At 49.9% G+C, this 21,891-nt stretch overlaps 1 protein-coding gene across 3 annotated transcripts in view; it reads right to left on the reverse strand.

The window, feature by feature from the left end:
• Positions 1–21,891, reverse strand: part of ME3 (malic enzyme 3) — a 185,722-nt gene that overhangs the window by 49,705 nt on the left and 114,126 nt on the right. For all 3 annotated transcript variants that reach the window (XM_037042907.1, XM_037042908.1, XM_037042909.1), the window contains 2 exons: positions 15,441–15,516; positions 6,778–6,939 (listed from right to left, as the gene is read on the reverse strand). In XM_037042907.1, the coding sequence (XP_036898802.1) occupies positions 6,778–6,939; positions 15,441–15,516 (238 nt within the window). The remainder of the gene's footprint in view (positions 1–6,777; positions 6,940–15,440; positions 15,517–21,891) is intronic.

The raw sequence follows: 21,891 nt of genomic DNA on the forward strand, positions 1-21,891 counted from the left end.
AACTTGAAATACTGCCAAGTCACAGATGTGATTGGTGGTGGGTCGGGCAGCAAAGAGTGAATTTCTCAGTGCTGCACATGCAGTTTCTGGGGCAAGTGAAATTCTCCAGTGCTTCTGAAGAATTGTAGGATTGTTCAATTTTTTTTCAGCACACCTGCATTTAAGATGCAAGGTTGATCATAATGAGGTACCCCTGGGCTATAAAGGGGACTACACAAAGCTTTAAAAAGTCCTTATATTTATTTGTATAATAAGATGTCTTATGCCTGAAATACTTCAAAACTAAACACAAAAATACTGAAAAGAAAGTTTCTATCTGGAAATGATACCAAAACAATAGCTTCTTGTATTTGTATAGAACTTTCAAGTGACTTACTCCTTAATCAAAACTAATTTGATCCTTTCGTATTACATATTCTCATTCCCATTTTATAGATGAGGAAGGTGGAGCTCAAGGTTTTCTTTTGAAAAAGGTTTTATTAATTTATTTTTAGATAGAGGGGAAGGGGAGGAGAAAGAAAGGGAGAGAAACATCTATGTGTGAGAGATACATTGACTAGTTGCCTCTCATATACTCCTACCTGGGGACCTGGCCCACAACCCAGGCATGCACCCTGACTGGGAATCAAATGGGTGACCCTTTAGTTTGCAGGCCCACACTCAGTCCACTGAGCCACACCAGCCAGGGAATCAAGGGTTTAAGTAAATTTCCAAAGCTGACAGAGCCAGCAAGCAGCTAAGCCGAAACTGAGACTTGCTTTGTCTGGCTCTCACGACAGTGCCCTTTCTGTCCCATCATTTGATGCTGTGATGACTAGGGAATCTGGGGTGGCTCTTCACCTTCTGCCTGGTCCTCTCAAGAAAGAGTTCAGTGGTGGCTGGGAAGGTCCAGGCTGTCATCCTGCAAACCAGGCTGGGGGACAGTGACAGCCAGAAAGGAGAAAGTCCATGTGCACAGCCCCAGAGAGCTGATCTCCTCTGGCAGGAGGAAGAACAGCTTCCCTAAAGCAGCAGAGAATGGCGCTCCCATGGGTGTCTTGGCATGGCATGGAACAAATCCACACTTGGCCCTGAGTCCCACTGAGCAGTGTCTCTAAGGAGACTGCCAGCATGGTGCCGGACTGTCAATGGACCTGGCTCCTCTCCTTGCAGCTCTCCTCTGTCCTGTACCTGCTCAAATGCTCGTCAAGAAGAGAAGTTTTCAGCAGGTAGTATTGCCAGATGAAATACAGGATGCCCAGTTAGATTTAAATTTTAGTTGGACAATTTTTTTAAGTTTAAATATGCATGGAATGTATTTATGCTAAAATGATTAGCTATTTATCGAACATTTAAATGTAATCACTGTTCTATATTACTCTTTGCTAAATCTGGTAACCAGATTATCAAGAGGGGCAGAAGGAATCTTAGAGCTGACAGGCAGCATACTGCAGAGGAGAGGGTGCTGCTGGGCCAGTGCCCTGCTCAGGACGGTCCCCGTGAGCAACCTCAGTGTGGCCCCCCGGCTTTGGAATCAGAAGAGGCTCTGGCTTTGGAACTGGTGGACCTGGGCTGAAATTTAGGCTCTGTCACTTAATTAGCTCTGTGACTTTGGGCAGGGTATTTGACTTCTCCCTGCCTCAATTTTCTTCTGTCAGTTGGGGATGATGATCTCTGCTGCGTGAGGCCAGCTGTCTCGGGAGCCGGTGCTCCGTTCACCTGCATCTCCCCAGCGATTTTGCACACAGCAGGCCCTTAAGAAGGACTTACTGCTGTGAGTTGCATGCCTCCTAGAGCTGGGCTAAGGAGATGCTGGATTAAGAACTAAGAAGGTCTCAGAAACCCCTTGGTTTAGTTTCCTCCAAATGAGTTTCTGAGGCCCAAGGTTAAATGAGCTGCCCAAGGTCATGAAGCAGATTTGGTGGAATTGGCAGGGTGAAAAGGACAGAGGTCTTCCCAGGTGGGACCAGCTTACTCACCTGCAAGCCTGGCTGCTTCCCCTCTGTTAGACAGTTACCAAGGTTTGGAACTAAGTAAGCCTAGGATAACAACTTCAGGTTAAGGCCTTTGTCCAAAGCAGGTGAGTCAGAACCTACTGCTCTGCTATGGGAATTGAAGACGCCCTCTGTGGCTGTCGGCACCGTTCTGACTTCCTAAGGTTTTCCTCGGAGATGAAATGCCAAGGAAAACAAAATGGTTTCCTCCCCTTTCCTCGCCCCATCACTGAGCACTGGATTTCAGGCGGAAGAGAGATGAACCTTCAGTCTGGGGAAATATTTATCTTGCACAGCAACAGGCACCTGCTCTCAGAGAACATCTGGGGGTCTGGGGAGGTCGTGCCATTGGGTTTGCACTGCGTTCGCACTGCGGACACAGTTCACTGTGCCCCTCAGGGTGGCAGTTATGACAACCACCCATTTCTTTGGAAGGTCAGTTGAGCCCAGGGGCGAGAGACCCAGATCCTGAGGAGGGCACCCTCACCTGTGCACCAGGAGTGTGCGCCAGCCTCTGTTGGCACCATGTGGTCAGTGCTGATGACTTATTAGCTGCAAAAGGACAATCTCAAGAGGTGAGGAAACCCTTCCACACCCAGAGCACTGTTCAGCAGGCTCTGTTGACCATCTGTTCCCATGGTTTTCTCCCCACTAGCTGACACAACATGACTCCCCCTACGCCCCCATCAGTTGGTTGCACAGATTCACCTAGCATCTCGGGAGGTGAATCCACCAAGGCTCAAGACTTCTGCCAGGAAAAGCCCTCCAGGGCTCAGGGGCCATTTTAAAGCCACGCCTTCAGGTTGCCCTGCAGAACCCTTAGCATAGAGTGAGTGGGACGAGCACTGGGCATCGACTCAGCCCTGGGGGAAGCTGTTTCTGCTCTGGGACCCTGTTTCCTGTGTGAGGTGAAGGGGGTTGAACTAGAAGTATGCCAGGTCTCTTCTAACATAGGCAGTCTGTGGCTCTGCCGTGCAGATGCAACAAAATGTGCACATCTATGCCCGTGCTGGAGAGTGGAGAGCGGGTGCACTGCCTAGCTGGAGCGCCCTCCCTCCCTGCCCCTTGGGTAACTGTGGAGTGTGCCTTCTTCAGGGCCTCACGGTATTTGTTTTCCCAAACCTCCTCGATGTGTCAGGTAAAAGTGACTCAGAGTTTCAGGGATGCAGACAGCAGATGTTCTCTTTCCACAGGAAGCCTGGAGGGTGTTTTCTCTGACTCGAAGCTCCTATCGCCTCCAGAGTTTTTACAGAGACATTCTCGCAGATGGCCCAGCAGATCTGACACCAAGAGCCATCATGACAGCACCCTCCCTGCAGTGGTGAGTGAGATGGAGGTTGTGAGGCTGCGCCTCCCTGTCCTGTTGCTACGGCAGCCTCTGAGGCAGAGATGTGCCCCAAGACTTCGGGGAAAAATCGTTTTTTTTTAAAAAGAACCATAGTCAGCGAGATCACACAGTGAATCCACTGGAAAAGAGGTAAATCACTGTCTTCCCAGAGTTTGCCACTTTGTGACTTTGGATTTTTGTGTCCTGAGTTTCTTGAAGAGGGTCTGATGGGGGTTCACCTTTCTTTGAAGTGGGGGGACCATGGAAGTAGCATCAGTACATCCAGATTTGATCCCAATGATGTGAAACACCTACTTTCCCAGTCTGTAACACAAACCCCTGACACCTCTTGGAGCAACATGCCATGGAGGACAAGGCAGCTCTGCAGCCAGGGAGACCTGGGTTCAAATCCCAGCGCTGACACTTAGAGCTGTGAGACTGAAGTAAGCAGCTAATATTTTGCAGTCTCAGTTCTCTAATCTATAAAATGGGGAGAACAATACCCCCAATAGCTTCTGTGAGAATTAGGTGAGATGAAAATATATAATCCCTGGAACTGCACCTGGCACCTTGCAAGGGCTGGTATGGGTCTTAGCAGCCTGGGTGAGAACTGCTTTCTCTGCCTCTCACGAGGCTGCAAGGGCACGGTCAAGCTGTGTTCCGGCTTTTAGCGGGGAATTCTCTGTCCTTTACTGACAGGAGGCAGCAGGCGGGTCCAAGCTCTCTCCCTTCCACAACCAGCGCGGAGAGGCAAGATTCAGAGGCCTGAAGCTGCAGGGGAGAAGCAGACACTCTCAGCAGATGTAAGCACATCAGCCATTAAGATGATCCATTAGGTGCCGGCGCTGACACACTAACAACCAGCCACCCCCGCCTGTCTCTCATTCATCTGCCTCCTGCCTGGCGCAGTGCCTGACACCTACCAAACACTCAATAAATAAATTTAATAGGTAAATAAGTTCCAATGTCAACAAATAAATTTACCTTGTTAAATAAAAAGTGCTCCCAGAATAATCTTCATTGAAAAAACTAGAATAAAATTATGGGCACATAACCAGGTAATACGTACGTCTCTGCTTGTGCACAGAGAGATATTAGATGGGAACACAAACGTAGCATCGTGGGAGAAATGCCGCTTCCTTTTTTTTAATAAAGATTTTAAATGATGCTTTAAAGCTACTTTGGTTACAAAAATTCTACAAATTGAGAAATGACCGTTAGTTGTGAAGCAACAGGAACCTGGGCAGGCGGTGCGGTGTGGGGTGGGGTCCCAGTCCCAGCCCTGCCACTTTTAGCTGGTCCTCCCTGGGCCTCGGCCTCCTCACCTGTCCCAGAGGGTACCAACGGATGCTGTTCCCACAGGGTTGTTGTCAGGGTTCAGCAGGGTGGTCTGTGTAAAGGGCACAGCCACGATCACTCGTGGTTTCCTGCCATCTTCTCTGGTGAGTTTGTTACAAGCTGGGGCCAGCCCTAAATGTCAGCACATCATTGCTGGGTGTTGGACCTTCCGTGACAAAAGATCTTAACGCACCTGCTAGAGGCAACCAATACTCTTCCAGGGGAAGCGGTGGTCTCAGACTCAAACTTGAGCCGTTCCATTTCTGGCCCAGAGCTGGCTTTTAGGAGACGAGAGAGCAAAGGTCTCAGTGAAATCCAACTGAGACCAACTGGAGGTCTCACTGAACTCCAACCCACAGCAGGAGGTTGCAGATGGGAATAATAGCTAAAACAAAGCTTTGCTCCATGCACAGATGGCTCTACATACCTTTTTTGTGGCGGAGGGACAATTTTAGTAAAACCCAGGCATCTGGCTGTGGGGAGGGAACCTCAATGTGGCACCAGCCTTGAAGGCTGCTGTTGACAAGCGACTCGAAGTCTTGTGCCACCATCCAGCCTCCTGTCTCCTAGGCTGGTGGGAGGCGCATGGAAAGAGCTTTAGGGGTGGAAGAACGCGCAGAAACTTCTGGCCCCGTTCCTCATTGTACCGGAAGGGGATCAAGTCCAGATTGGAGCGGGGGACTCACCTAGCTGTCAGGTACTGAGCCCAGCACCCCTTCTTTCAGTCAGTGCTTCTCCCCCTCCCTTCGCTCCACCTCCCGCCCCCACGATTTCCCCCCTCTGAAGCAAGGGCTGCCCTGCTGTCCTCTCTCATCTGATCATGTCTGTGGATGAAGCCTGAATAGGCCTCATTCCTCCCTGGGAGCTGCCGTGCTGCTGCTGTTTAGAAGCAGGGATGTGTGGTGTCCAGGGAGGAGGCAACGGCAAGTTTTCCGGAGAGAGGTCACCGCAGAATGCATATAACGTTTTGACAGCACGAATTAAGAACCTAAAAATGACCATTCCCTTTGCCTCAATCTTTCCATTCCTGGGAGTTTATCATTAGGAAGTCATCATGATCTTTAAGAAATGGGCGTCAGAGCGCAATAACACCAGCAAGAGTGCTAGGAGCCACCTAAGTGTCCCGCAGTGGAGGGTTTCTTGCGTCAGTTATGGTGAAGCTGGCAGCTATTAAAATGACGTTGAGGAAGAATGGCTAATGCCCTGCGAGGAAACTGACGACATACATCACATTGGAAAACAGCAGGACATGAAACTGTATATGCCATAAAAACCCAGTTTTGTTTTCATACATGCTTTGGGGAGAAATGGTAGGAAAGGAAATATACCAAATGCAGACAGGGATTGGTATTGGTTGTGTGACTGATATCTTGTTTTAAAACTTCTCTAGATCTTCTCAATCTTAAAAACACGAACATGCACTTGTTTTAAACTCAGAGATAAATGTCACTGAGAAGGAATTCTTGGATACTTTCTCATGCTCTCTGACACAGAGCCTCAGAGCTGAGACCCGCGGTGCGCAGGGAGCCCGTGTCCCAGGGTGGTGGCCCTCGGAGCAGACACACTCCTGGCTGAAGTTGCAGCTGCTCAGACCCCCAACTGCCTGGAATCCTATAGGTGAATCTCCTGCAGCTCGGGCCCGTTCCTCTCCCTGGGGCAGCAGGGCACTAGGTTGCCTGGTGCACACACATCAGCCCCTGGCCCTGGGGCTTAGAGTGTTAATCCTCTCACCGAGGCAGCTCACCTCTAAAATTCTGGGAAAAACAGCAGCCTCACAGCCACTTTCATCAGTGGCCCTCTTCACTAGTGGGCTGGAGAGAACCCTTGAGGGAAAAGGAAGCTGCCTGGAGTCCTGGAGCAAGGAAGCAGAGAAAGCTGGAGCTGGGGTCACCGTGGAGGCCTCAGGAGGTAGAGGGGCAAGAAGACCCAGCAGTGATGAGGGAAAAGAGGGGTGTGGGGAGGGCGGGGTGGGCAAGCAGGGAGGAGAAACTGCTTCCACTCCACAGCTGTGCGGAGACAATGCCCTGGCGAGGGGGCCCCAACAAAGCGACGGCCTGATGCTTCGTAGATGTAACTGCCCCAGGAAGGTGCTCTCTATCACATCCCAGAGCCACCATCTGGAGCAGGCAAGTTCATTACCTCGTTGTTGGTGCCGACGTCCAGCAGGACAGGGAGGCACTGCTGCGGGTTGACCCCTCCGCACGCTGTATAGAGGGCCAGCTTGCCCACAGGGATGCCCATGCCGTAGCAGCCCAGGTCTCCCAGGCCCAGGATGCGCTCCCCATCAGTCACCACCACGGCCTGAAACACAGAGCAGGATGCCACCAATCACAAACGGCACCTCCTGTGACAGAGGCCTGGTCTAACCAGCTCGGGCACGTCAGGCCGACCCCTGGATGCCCACTGCCTCTGCTGGGGAGTGGAACTGCTTGTCTGCAATGGCGCAGCCGAAGGATTCGTTCAGCTGCAGGTAGCCAGGCTTCTCCCACCCCTCGGCTTTCTGGCAGGCTGGTGAGAAAGCCCACTGAGGTGAGATGACAGAAAGACACCTGTCTTGCATTCAGAGGTCAGGGTGGGGGCTGCAGAAACAGCTGGAGGGAAAACACATCCAGTCAGTCTCCCTCAGAGAAACCAGGCAGACACTCCCAGCTTGAGACCAGGAGGCAGGGAGGGCAGGACATGAGCAAAGGAGATAATGAGAAACAAGTGTGCGTGCTCCTGCTGCAACCCCGGCGTGTAGAGACCCTGCCCCGGGGCCTGCACCTGAGTATAATAAACCCAGTGTGCAAAGGACAGAGCTCCTGTGACGTATGCTGGGGTCACTGTTTCACACAAAACCAGCAGGCATCTCAAGCTATATTGGGATTACCTTCGTGTTTTGGAAAAAAAAATCACCGAGGGGAATCCTAGATAATAGACATAATACTAGTTCAAGGCTTACCTATTGTGAATTAATAGATGGTGATCAAGCTAATGGTGATGACAGAAGTAATCATATTATGATGATGGATATTCACCTATTCAATTCTTTAATACACATCTGGGGAGTGCCTACTTTGTGTAGACACTGTGCCAGATCCCGTGGGAAGGAGCTTCCGTTTGCTCATCTGTGAATACAAGTATGCATGAGCCCAGCCCGTGAAGAACTAAGGGGCCAAAGAGAGATGGAATGTGTATATTTACAACTGTGATTCTGGGAGGGAAGTTTGAGTGCAGCCAAGCAGGACAGGGCGGTGGAGACTGAGAGGAGGGAGAGCTGCTCCCAAGATGAGGGGACACGCACAGCCGACCTCAGAGAGGCAGAGGCTGTTCATTGGCGGTGTGGCTCGGAGAAAGACATTTGATGCAAAAGGAAATTAAGGTCCACTGTAGAGATGGGGGGGTGGTGTTGAGGCTGTGTGTGGGGGTAGGGGGACAAGGTATGAAAAAAATAATGCAAAGTCAGTCAAGAATCAAACTGTAAAGGGCCTTGAATGACAGGCCACGGAGAGCCCTTCCAGGTGACAATGTCGTTGTTTATAGGTCACCCCACCCTCACCTGCTCACTATCAGTAGTTCCCTCCATCTCTAGATAAGTTAAGTTTGAGAGGCCACCTGTCCCTTCACTGGGAATGGTTTAGGGCCAGATGTAGGAACAGTACTGAGCTATGGATGTCCTGGTTGGCCCCAGATATGATGCCCATAGGCACCATGGGGGCCAGTTCAATCCATGAGGGTACAATGCTGGGCACTGAGGATGAACGGATGAAGGCCCATCTTTGCCCCATGAGAGCATACAGTCCAGCACTCAGTGTCCATGGCATCTGCTCACCTCTCTCTTTCTCCAGGGGCGAGCATACCCAAGGGCTGCACTGCCTTTTGGTAGAAATAGGTATAGAAATTCTTTAAAAACACTCTTCAGCTTCTGCAAAGGGGTCTCTGGAGAATGCAACAGACCAACAAAGGTGAGCACCCCCTTAGATTGGTCTGCTGCCTCTGTGGAGAACGCGTACAACTCCCAGGCTACCTGATCCTTTCTGGTCCTGGCAGGTAGGCAGGTCAGAGATTATTATCCTCATTTCACGGGTGAGCAAACTGAAGCTCTTAGACCTTCACATTCTGTACCTGGTTAAGTATCAGCACATGCCAGGCACTGGACTTGATGTTTCCATGTCAGTTATCTTAGAGAGATATCTAATCTTGCAAGGCTTGCCAAGGGCGCCTTCATGGTGGCGGGTTGGGACTTGAATCAGGCTTTGGGTTCCTGCCTCAGGGCCCTTCCACCACCCACTGGGCAGGGTTAAGGCACCTGTGCTCTCGGTACAGTTCTGCCCGCCCCAGTGCCAGCCTCTCTGCAGCCTGCCTCTGACCTCCTCCTGGCAACTCTCTCTGATGGAACCTGTACCCTCCTGCTGCGCCTCCAGGCCCACACTCTGGTCATTTCTCTACTATCTCTCCTAGAAAGTTGAAGCTTTCTTGCTCTGGTTCCCATTCCTTTACACTGCCTTTCTGCTGAGGGCCAGTGAATGACATGGAGTTAAATCCCACCACTCATGGTGTTAACTCTACAACTTGGGGGTCTCTCAAGATGGTAACAGGGCCGCAGTGACACCCTCCCAGGCGGGGATGTCCCAGGACACTCTACTGCATCCCACCTCCTCTGAGGGACTGTTTCACCTGCACCTGTCGTCCACTCTTAATCCTGCCCAACTAATGGTTAGGTTATTGCAACAGCTTCACAACCAGACTCTCGTATATCTTCCAATCTTTCCTGCCAACCAACGTCAGAGTCATTGTCTCAGAAGCCCACTTTCATTATGCCGTGCCCAGGCTCAAAGACCTTTAGCGACTTCTAGCTGTCCATAAAAGAGAGTTCAACATGCTTAACTCTTTAATGACTCCAACCCATCGTACCTTCTGAAACATATCTCCTGATACTCATCTGCACACAACTGCCTCTTGCAGCCAAACCGGCCCCCTCGCTCCTGCCAGGCACACTCTGAATTCACCAATAATCTATCACCTCTTAGCCTCTATATTCCCTCCACATTCCCTAGAAGGCCCTGCTCCTCTTTCCCAGGAGTGCAAATCCTGCCCGCTGTAACTGATGTCTCCCAGCACTTGTTGTACCTGCCACACAGGCACCTCCCACGGACATTTACCAAGTGCTCACTGTTTGCCAAGCCTCACATCTGCTACTCAAACATTCAATGGTGACAGTGTCTGGGTTCGTATTGAACATTTTTCTATAATGCAGATTTTGTCTCACCAAATAGCCCAAAGGTTAATGGCAGGGTCTGGGAATCTTATAACCAGTATTGGAACCCAGGCCCCTTGATGCTTTGCCACATGTAATCTTGGGTCAACAGGTGACTTCTCTGAGTTTCAGTTTTCCATGAAATGGGAATAATAATAATACCACCTAATTCATTGGGTTGCTGAAAAGATGAAATTAATTAATATATGCCTTATTTTAACTGGGTGCCTTGTAGAAAGTATGCGATGAGTGAATGGTTCTGCTCTTAGGGTTTAAATGATGATTATGGAGGCAAGGATTATATATATTGGAATTCTTAATGGTTGCGTCCCTCTCTAGTTTGTGTTACAACAGAAAAACATGCAATAATGACTTGTTAAGTGAGTAAATGAAAGTGAAACAAAGGGGAGACCGTGGCAATGCAGCTTCAAGAAAGTCTGGCCGTAGGGAGCTCAGCCGTGTTCCAACCTTGACATCTCCATCCGCTCGGTGCCTTCCACCACCGTCCCTAAGCGGATGCTCACAGCGAACAGCAGTCTGCCGCACACTGACGCTTGGATGTCTGACAGTCCTTCCCAACTCCCCAAATCCTTAACCAAGTGAATTTGGTTTTCCTTTTTATGCCTTTAAAACCTTTTACTTCTGCTCTTTTTCTTCCCTCTGTTACCTCCTACCTCCAAGGCTCAAAACTGCCCAGTCTGATTTGACTCCTCTCTGTCATTAGTTCATCACGGCAAACTGGTCACCAAGTTCTGCCGACTGACCTGCTCTCTGCTTTTCTCATCTGGTCCATGACCTTCATCCACACCGCTGCTGCCCTGGATCAGCCCATCCATCTCTCACCTGACGCCTGCCTCGGTCTCCTGATGAGTCTCTGCACCCTCAGGAGCTCCCCATTCCACTTCATTGCACTTTGCCAAAGCACACCCAGGTTTGTCGCTTTCCTGCCCCCAAACTTCCAGTGGCTCCTGACGCTGCAAAATAAAACTCAAACACCTTAGACTGGCATGTAAGGCTTTCCATGGTCCACTTCCATTCTGTTCTTCGAATTTCCCCTTTATCCACTCCATGCTTCATCTGCACTGAAATATTTTCAACCTGTTATAAGGTTTGTACTTTCTCCAGCGCATGCCATTGAGCTCCTCAAGTCCCGTATCTCCTCCACCCAAACGCCACCATCCTTTCGTGTTCCATGGAACCGTTCAAAAGGCACCTCCTGCCATGACACTTCCCTTCTAGAAGTGATCACTCCCTCCCCTGAATCCCCGTAGCATTTTCCTCTCCCAAAGCACCTGATGCTTTCTTATAGTTGCTTCCGCGCCTTCCGTAGTAGCTCTAAGCTCTCCGGGGCAAGTGACAGGTCTTGTCATCTTTGATTCTGCGGCACTTAGCTTGGTTCCTGCAGTGTGGTATGAACTCAGTACATGGTGGGCAATGCAATAGATCCTCCCGGGACAGCAAAGGATCTTGCTGTCTGTGGGACTGAATTCAGAGCTGGTGTCGATGAAAAGTTCACAGAGAAAGGCCATTCCGCTTCAGAGCCTCCTCCTGGGCTCGGCTGTGTCTTCCTTGACACCTCTCTCAACCCACCTTCTCCCTCTTCTCTGTCCTGCCCCCTTCCTTTCTAGAGGTGTGAACCCCACAAGCACTCCCCGATATGCCAGTTTTCCATCTCCACTGTTCCCCGGGAAATCGAACTTGTGGTGCTGAGTCGAGTGGGGTTTAACACACAGTGGGCCCGAACATGACAGGGAGGCACCTGGCACTTGCATCTGGTCCAAGTTTAAATGCCTAAGTGGCTGGTGCCCAGTGGCAGAGCCTGGCTCCCCCGGCTCCACTGCCCAGCCGCCACTCAGCACCTCCTTCCCAGAGCTGTTGGGACAGGAAGGAGAGGGAGATTTAGGGGCTTGGGAAAATTGCTGGGGAGGAGGGCTCTTCCCAGCTGAGCTTTCCTCCCAGCTCAGGCTATGGCTGCTGTGGGAAAGAGTCGGAAAAGCAGTTCTCACTGGCTCCCCTGCTTTGTGATTTATGCTGGACGGCTCTGGGTGGTCTGGCCCGTCTCTCCTCCCTGAACGAGACAGGCCTACAAAACTTCATGTCCCTCAGCCCTGGGCTGTGGCCTCACTTCCCTCACAGCTTCCTTCTCTTATGTCTCGGTTTGCAGCTCTGCTTTCTGGCCACCGAAAGTCATCTTTTATCTTCCAAGTGGATTCAGAAGCTCCTCTGAACCACCCCTTCCTCCAGCCAAATGCCAGCAACATCAGGGTCCGAAGACAGCTGTGCCTTGAAAACCTCTGCCAGCAGCTGGGGGAGAGGTGGCCCAGCAGCTGGGCCCTGGGCGGCACGGCATCCACACTTCTTCGTGGGTGACTCTGGGCAAATCCGCCTGCTCATCTGAGCAGACACACCCAGCTGCTCCTTCAGACCCACCTCATGGGTTTCAGAGGCATTCCTCACTCCACTCACATCACAGTGACCATTAGAATTTGTGAAACACTGAAGGCAAAGTCAGCATCAGCTCCAATGTGATGGGGTGATAATGAACCTAAGTAAGAGAAACCGTCCTCTCCTCTTTTAAAGGCAACTGGAGAAAACACACCAGTAAACAAGAAAGACCACAGCTTAGAACATTCTAAGTCTTTGAAAGGGCAGCTCTGGGGTGAGGAGGAAGGCCCTCCAGTAAACAGCTGGTGGACAGGGCAGGGTGTGGACTGGGGTGACCTAGGAGCAGCCCGATCAGCCCTAATTAACTTCTTCACATGCCAAACTATAGGCCTAATATTCAGAGTGACTTCTTTTTCCAAGGAAGCAAGATCTCGAAGGGTTTTGTTTTTGAATGAAGTCTCCTGATTTTACAATGTTGTCTACAAGTTCAACATTTCAAAACCCCTGGGGATCAAACCAAACACGTCTAGTGGCCAAATCAGATGGCAGCCCATCTGTGGCCTGTGATTCCCTGGTAAGGAAGCCTACTTCGTGGCTGTCCTTTGGCCTCCATGGTCTCTTCCTTGTGCCACTGTGTGTGCCACAGCCACCTCTTCCTCCTCCAGCGATGACACCATCCGTTCAAGTGTGCTTCAGTCTTGTACAGACTTTATTGTGGTTAATTCTCACAACAGGAAAACAAAGATCAGAGAGGTTCTCTGCACACACGGCAGGCAAATGGCACATCAGGCATTTACTTAGCCACTCTGGGGCACCGCAGGGCCAGTTGTCAGCCAGTTACTCACTCTGTTCCCCATCCCCAGGTTCCTGTCTCTCACAGCATAGACCCAGTCTACCTTAATTACTTCCAGGTCAGGCTCTCTAACTAGACACCGAGCTCCCGGGGTTGGTCTGTACAGCTTATTCCCAACCCCTCTGGGAGCTCCCACACAATATGTATTTACTAAATAGTTGTCGAATGCCAGTGCATGAGATGCCCTGGCCCTGAGCTACTCGTGTAACTTCCCTTTCCTTAGAGGCTCAGGTGTCTCTCTGTGTTTGAGGCCCGCTCGAGTCCCCCCTTCCAAAGTAGCCCGAAGCCCCAGTTTCTCTTCCTCTAAAATCAAAGCAGTTGCTTTCTCCATCTCTCTAGCAATTAGCACTCAGAATTTAGAAAGTTCTTGAAATATGTCTGTTGAAACCAACCGATAGCAATGAAGTTCTGTTTTGAATTTATATCTTGATTTCTGAACTGGAGTGAATTAACCTGGGGTCAGAGGCTGTATTTTTCTCGTTCTGCCTTCCTCACAGCAGGGCCCGGGGTGCAGTCCTGTAACATGTGCGCTGACACACTGGGCAACTGGAGCTGAAACAGCCCATGAGCCCCTCGACAAACCCCCGTTCCGACCTGGAGGAAGGAGCGCCTTTTTCTTACCGGTTAAGGGGATGTGTCTTTGCGTCATTCTTTCTAATTCCTTTAACTTGCACAAAGGCGTTGTATGTGGTGGTGGAGACCGTACCCCTCATGCCCACCGTACCATTCCTGGCACAGTGCCTGGTACATGAAAGATGGTCATTAAATCCATCAGCTGAGTTCATTCACTTTAGCAAGCATCTACTGAGTGCCTGCTACGCACAAGGTTTACCGTGGTGAAGTACCTAGGAAGGTGGAAAGGTTAGTTTGCAGGACCTCAGCAGCGTGGCCCTGCAAGGCAGACCGGCATTAACTTCCCATTGAGTGATCTGCCTTCCCTTAATGTCCTCAAGATTTCATTATAGATTCACTCTAGACACACCCTGGAACCTTGCTTCTTCTGGGACTGGGACCAAAACCTGCAGGGCCAAGGCCTGCGTGTAACTGGAGTCTAAGCAGATAAGCGGGAAGGGGGAGCACAGGGTGAAATCTCAGCCAGGGGGAGGTGGATGAAATCAGCTCTTCATGGGGCTCGGGACTGAAGTCCAAGGTCTTGTCCTACCTGCTCTGGTTGTGAATGCCACCATGCCCTAAGAGGGCCAAAGTGGGTGGGACACAAAGTGAAGTAGGAAGAGAAGCTGCATGTGGGGCCTGGTGGAGAGAGGTGGGGTGGTCCGGGAACTGGCAGGGACAGCGGGCGGGAGGCCCTGGCCAGGAAACCGTGGACTGTCCCAGCTTCCCAGTCGAGGCAGGACGGCATTTTTTTGGTAAAAGTGACAATGATCTTAGATGCCAGAGCCCTCCGAACTCTTCCATAGATGTCCCTCCAGCAGGAGGAGATCTAGGGGTGTAACCAGAGGCTAACAAGTTTCTACAAAGCCATGTTTCACCCTTTAAAATTAGCACAAATTTTTCATTCCATTTATTACATCAATTTTTTCATTCTGTTTAGCATCTACATTTTTTTGAGTAAAGTTGACATTCTAGGAAGAAGTGCCAAGTTCTGTTGCCACTTTGCATGGACATCCTCCCCCTCCTTCTACCCTCCGACTGCTGTCTGCAACCAGACGTGAAGTTTTGCTCATCATAAGCTTTTTCTTTTGTTGCAGAATGTCCCCACCCTGCATCCAGCTCTCTCTGATGCCTGTCCAAAATTTACTCCTCAATTCTGTCACCTCTCTCTCCTACAAAGTCTTCCTAGATTCCCCTCAACCTAAAAGTAATCTCTGCCTCTTTGAACATGGCCAGCTCCTTCTGTGTGTCTTGATTACCTCTAATCTAGTTCCACCTTGTGAGTGTTTCGTTTTTGTGTCTCTGTTTTATTTTCCTCATGAAAGGTCAGCTACTTGAGAAGAGGATCTGGGTCTGACTTTCCCCTGTATCCACTGTGAAACTGGTAGTGTGTATTTACTAGGGACTCCACACATGCTGAACATATCTTCAGACTACTGCTACTACTGTTATTATTAATAATTATAATGCATTAATAGTACTCTGTTAAAATAATAATAAAGGATAATTTCACATGGGTGCCTGGTTAATGAGAACCTCTGCTCCGTGGTGCATTTACGCTTGGCTGTACTAGGTCCATGCTCTGGGCCTGGGAAAGGGGTGCTGTGTCTTGCCTTCATTGCTGCAGTGGCTCATGTTGTAGCTGGGAATGACTCTGGTCCAGGCTGAAAGGCTTCACCCAACGATAGAGCAACCGAAGAGAAAACAGGATCATACCTTAATATTGTCTTCTGGCCAGGAGTTCAGCATTGTTGCAATGTGCCCCTTGTCATGAATGGTGATGAACAGCCCACTAGGAGAAACAAAACAGACACACAGAGAAACCAGGCAGTCAGAGTGGGAGCAGAGCAAAGACAGCAAGTACTGTGGATCACTGGGTTTTGCCTATAGTCTGGGCAAGAGGGGTCCCTGCCCAAAGCCCTAACTGTTTAGAGGGCTCTGCTCTGGTCCTCTTCCAATTTCTTCCCTCTGCAGGGCAAGGAGTCTGTGGGGCTGAGGGATGTGCCCACTGGAGCCCATGCTCACCAGAGTCTACACCCTCTTGTTCTCCCTCTAGAGCAGGAACACAGGACCCTGCAATTCTGGGCCCCATGGCTGCTTTCAGGGACCGTGTTGGGCTCTTCTCTAGGTCCCTCCTTCCAAGTATAGACCATGCTCCAGTGAGTGGACTGCTGGGCCCAGGCATCAACTCTGCCCGAACATCACTCACAGATAATTCTGGTTTCTGTACACTCTTTTTATTCAGGAATAAGTTCTTTATATATAATGAATGTGTACATAGTCTTATAGCTTCAAAGAGAGAAAAAAAGGACCCCAAACTAGAGCTTAATGGTAGGAAGCAATGACAGAGCAGCCACGAGGGATGACAGAATGTAATAACATAAAAACCAAATAGGAAGGCAAAACCAAGATGCAGGTTGGGTCCCTGATGCCAGCTTGGACATGTGGGCTGGGGTGTTCATGCCCATGCTCATGAGGTCCCCTGCAGTGGGGGGTGGTGCTGGGGATAGGAAGAGGGGTGGTCTGCAGGCTCTGAGCCCATTTTCTCTGTACCACTGGAGTCTGAGAATCCTAAATCAAACTTGGCCTTCCAGACCATCACGCAGGTCTATTTGTAAAGGCAGGAGGCTGGAACATTTCACTTAACAATTTATGAGCCTAGTTTAGAACTTTTAATGTTTAGACCATGAACGTGGACCTGAGTCTTCTGCCTTGACATGAGGGGTGAGAAACCTCTGTACCTGGGCTGGGGAGGGGAGAGCGCTGCAGAGGATGGCAAGTGGTCTGTGCCTTTTGACGGCACTTAAAACTTGACATGTCTAAAACCAAATTTAGGACCTAATCTTCTCCCATTATGACTCGAAGACAAGACAAAACAAAGAGCCAAGACAAACCTGATTCTATTCCTTTTCTCAGTGAACGTCACCCCCAGGCATCCTAGTTTGACAATCCCAATTCCCTGGAGTCATCCTGGACACTTTACTCTGCCCCTTTCTCCAATCCATTGCCAAGTCCTTCAATTCAACTTCCCCAATAGCTCCTGGATCATACACTTCTTTCGTTCATAACACCATCTCCCTGGTCCAAGCTCCCAATATGGCCTCCTTAAAGTGCCCCAATAACTTTGTGACACCCCCTCTTTTCTCTCTCAGTCTACTTTCTGTACAGTAGAAAGAGCGATGTTCTTGAAATGAGTCTTACTGTGTTATCCCTTGCGCTAAACATCCTTCATGTTTTTTCATGGCTCTTGGAATAAATCCCGAAGTCCTTAACATGGCCGACCTACAAGGCGCTGTGAGATCTCCCTGGGGCGAGGAGTCTGTGGGGCCGAGAGACGTGCCATCTGGAGCCCGTGCTCACCGGAGCCTGGCCCTCACTGGCTTCTTCACTTGGTCCTTACTTCTCTCTCCAGTCATCAGCCGTCCTGGCCTCCTTCCCATTCTTCCATGGGTTTCTTGCCCCAGGGCCCGTTCNCATCCTGGACACTTTACTCTGCCCCTTTCTCCAATCCATTGCCAAGTCCTTCAATTCAACTTCCCCAATAGCTCCTGGATCATACACTTCTTTCGTTCATAACACCATCTCCCTGGTCCAAGCTCCCAATATGGCCTCCTTAAAGTGCCCCAATAACTTTGTGACACCCCCTCTTTTCTCTCTCAGTCTACTTTCTGTACAGTAGAAAGAGCGATGTTCTTGAAATGAGTCTTACTGTGTTATCCCTTGCGCTAAACATCCTTCATGTTTTTTCATGGCTCTTGGAATAAATCCCGAAGTCCTTAACATGGCCGACCTACAAGGCGCTGTGAGATCTCCGTGGGGCGAGGAGTCTGTGGGGCCGAGAGACGTGCCATCTGGAGCCCGTGCTCACCGGAGCCTGGCCCTCACTGACTTCTTCACTTGGTCCTTACTTCTCTCTCCAGTCATCAGCCGTCCTGGCCTTCTTCCCATTCTTCCATGGGTCATGGGTTTCTTGCCCCAGGGCCCGTTCACACACAGTCCCCTGCCTTTCCTTACTCTTCGGTTATTTCCCATTCATTCTTCTGGTGACTTAGAGTTAAAGCTCCCTGTTACATATTCTCAGAGTACCCCCTCCCTACATAAACAATCTTACTACATTCATTCACGTGGCTATTTGGTTGATTCTCCCCCTGCCTCACCTCACCCTCCCCATTCCCTCCCCCCCATTACACTATAAGCCTCACTGGGGCAGGGTCTGCATTTATTTTGTTGCTGTTGTTGTTCATCACTGAATGGCCAGCCTTAGTCCATAATAAATGTTCAATACCTAATTTTTGAGTAAGTGGACAAGTGAATACGTGAACTAGGATGATAACGGTTGAGGGTTGAAGGATGAGGACGAAAGTGCCGACTAAAGCGGGAGCGAAGGCAGGTCCACGTGTGCTAAGCTGCATCCAGCCCAAGGGATCGCTGTGCCGGGCAGGGTGGTTCTGGGCTGTGCTGGGGCCTGTGGCGTAGAATGCGGACATGCGCAGACGAGGCGGGTGGACAGACCCGCGAAGAGGAAAACCTCTGAGCCTCAGACTTGGCAGGTGCAGAGCTCTCTCCATCACACCGATGGGGGCGATCAACTTAGAGTGTTCGCGAACAAGCTCCAGGCATTTGCCGTGCCGTTTTGGAATGACCCTGGGGCACTCTGGTGTATCAACCCCGACAAAATTAAGTATTGGATGGATTTTTGGGGACTTGTTTCTAAGGACCATCCCTAGGCAGTTCGGGTTTGGAAAATCACATTGTGTTGGTAATAACAAACTCCGAGGACTGCCTTAGATGAGAAAAGCAGGCACGTGCAGGTTTCCTGAAGTGTAAATGGGGTACTTGCCTCCGTGGCAGCAGAGGGGTGAATGGGCCAAACTGAGGCTGTAAGTCTTATTTTGTTTTATTTTTCCCCACCTGAGGACACCCCACCTGAGGACATGATCACTGATGTTTTAGAGAGAGGGGAAGTGAGGGAGAGAGAGAGGGAGAGAAAAACATCCATCGGTTGCCTACATGCCTACATGCCCTGACCAGGAATCAAACCCGTGGCCTTTTGGCTTATCAGACAATGCTCCAACCAAGTGAATCAGTCACTTGGGCAGAGCCTGTGACCCTTTTAAAGAACCGCCTTCTCTACCTCCAAACCAGCGGCTGTCCTGAGGCACAGTACGAAGAGCTCTTGTTAAGGGCATATCTTCTCCAGTTTCTGTCCACCCCCCCCGCCCCCCCCAGCTGCAGCTGTAATATCCACAAGCAATTTCCCCAGGTCGTCCAGAGCTAGACACATGCAACAACAATGACCACAAGGAAGCCGATTCTTTTGAACTGGAGGAAGGGGTGCCAGCCCCAGCTTCACTGATGACTCACCGCATGACCTTGGGGAAGTCATTTACCCACCACTAATTTATCCCGATGACAGCTTCCCAGCCTCCCGAAGCTCTTAACACTGCCTGTTCTGGAGTCCCTCACCTGAACAACTCCAGTTCTCAACACTCCCCTTACCGGACAGAGGCTTAAGAGTACTTAGCAAAAGACTCACATATGAAAGGGTAAAGTCCAGGACTATTTAGACCTTCGAAAGCTGTGATGTGGTTAATTCTAAACACAGGAGAAGTGTGATTGCACGAATGGTCTGGTGGATTAAAATAGGCCCTCTTTGTCAAAGATAAGCAGAGGGAGGAGAGATGCTCAAGATACACATTTTTACGTTTGATTTGAGCTGTTACATTCAAAAGATCTCCTTTCTCTTTTTTTGCATATATAATTTTATGCCCCGCAGAGATTGTGCTGCAAAAAACAGCACCTTTGGAAGTGTATTTAAAATTTTAATCACTTCTCAAAGTGCTTTTCCATCTACTACCTAACTTGCAGTTACAAATGGTCCCCCAAGGATTGCCCTGGACGAGGATTTTGAGACAGCTGGTTCAAAGACCTCATTTTATAAATGGGGACATTGAAGTTCAGAGAGGTAAAGTGATCTGTGTCCCGTTACACAGCTCATAAGCAGCAGCACCTGCCCAACCCAGGGTCCTGAGCCCAGTTCTCTCCCCACTGACCCAGACTGACTGTTCTCTCTGGGGATCTAGTTCCCCACAAACTGCTACAGGTGCAGAGTGAAATGCCCCACACAGGGACGTGCGCTGGGACCCTTTATCTTCGATGCATGTTGGTGAGGGAGTAAAGTGTGCAGAGGGAGGGATTATGATGATACACACAGGCATTACAGGTTCCAGCAGGATACTTGTGCTCCTCCACCCCTTTCCTGGCAGAACTGCATCTACACCAGCTCAGAAAGAAGATACTATCAGGAAAGAAAACCTCTTAAATGCCCTAAGCAACCTGTTTTCAGGTTTCGCCAGTTTTCTCTCCTGGGATACTGTTTTCTGCAGCAGTATCCGGGGGTGGGCTTGGCTCTTTTCTCTGCTTCCATGAGGTTCTGCTCGAGTGAGAAACGATGACCCCCTTCTGCACTCCTTAGCGGCTTTCAGGAAGAATTTCAGGTGCCGGGAGAGGTGCTCCTACCTACACCTGCTCAGTCTCATTCTGGGACCTCTGACTGATGGGAATTCCTGAGGCTGGAATGCGATTGTCAAGTGACTTCCAGCAACGAAAAGCACTGAAAGTGTTGAGGCTGCAAGCTGCTGCAAGGTAGCACAGACTAGGGGTTAGACATCTGTGCTTTGCAACCCCAGTACCCGGGCTCAAAGCCGGCCTCTGCTTCTCACTAGCTGTGTGGCTATGGCCAAGTTACTCTCCTTCCTTAAGCTTCAGTTACCTCATTTGTAAAACAGAGAACATGACCCAAGCTGCTTCACATTTTGTTGTAAGGATTAACTAAGACAATGCATATTTAAGGAGTTTATTGTGGTGTCTATTGCATCAAGTGGATGGCAGCGTAAAGTGCGGCTGAGTTGGTGTGGTGAAGCCCAGGCTTTGGAGTGGTACTACCTGGGTTCGAATGCTGGCAAAATGCCCAGTGAGGCGCCTGACTCATGATAAATGCTCAGTAAATAAAGGTTAGTCGCTAATGATTAACTCATACTGTAATGAGAATCATACTAATCTGTGCGCATGTTTGTCAGAAGCCTCATTGGCTGTTCTGTGCGCTTTTTGTGAGACAGGAAGACAATCATAAAGTTTGATAGAAAATCTTTCACTAAGGGAACACTGAGAGGGGACTAAACACAAGGGTCTTTGGTGATGCAGAGTTGGGGCTACAGGTTTTCCATGTTCTCTGCAATAGTTAATATTCGATGAGAATAAGATCAAGGGCAGCCTGAGAAGGAAAGGAAGTCGCAAAAGGCAGCATTCATTCACCAACTAAATTATTTTTGTATTCATTCACTCACTCACTCACCCATTCACCCATGCATTCACCTATTCATCCATTGATCCATCAGTCTGTCGATCCATCCACCCACCCACCCACCCACCCAATGGGCTGTTTTGGGGCCCCCTTATGTGTGTTATCTTGCTATCAGGTGGGCAACATTATCATTCTGCAGACGAGATTAAGTGGTGGAGATGTGAAGGGCAGGTGAGATTCAAACACAGGTCTCCTGGCTCCCAGAAATGTGGCCCCGTCAAGTATGTGATTTGGTGTGAGACGCTTCACCTCCCTGTGCCTTAGTCGTCTCATCAGTACAATGGGAGCAATGGCTCCTCCTCCGTTATGGAGGAACTGTGAGGATCAAACAAGGCAAGTTCACGAAAACTCCGCACACTGTAAAACGCCGTAGACATGTGAATCTTACTATTTGCCCGACCTTGCCCCTTGCTTTAAAGTTTTTCCAAACGGGGCCTCTGGGAGGAGGTGTTCAAATGAGACCCTCTGCGAGGCTGCCCCTCCATCTGGTTTGCTGGCGGCCCTTTAGGGACGCGTGGCACAGTGTTTTAGGTGTCAAGTAGCTCTCTCTATTCCACAGCTGGGTCTGTTTCAACCTTCTCTCTTTGAGAAGGTGTCAGCCTCCCAGCATGAATGACACCCTGTGAGGCGCTGCCTTCGACAGCTGCTGGGCACAGGAAGGTGGGAAGCTCCAGGAAGCCCTGGGCCTGGCTCCACTGAGATGCAGAAAACACTTCCAGCTTTTGAGTGAATTATAGGCTGCCCTGGGATCCCAATGCGAAGAACATCCTGCAGTGAGCTCATGTAACCAGAGCATTTGTCAAG

The sequence above is a fragment of the Sturnira hondurensis genome, unplaced genomic scaffold, assembly GCF_014824575.4.
Source record: "Sturnira hondurensis isolate 20B ecotype Veracruz unplaced genomic scaffold, ASM1482457v3 Scaffold0003801, whole genome shotgun sequence".
NCBI lineage: Eukaryota > Metazoa > Chordata > Mammalia > Chiroptera > Phyllostomidae > Sturnira > Sturnira hondurensis.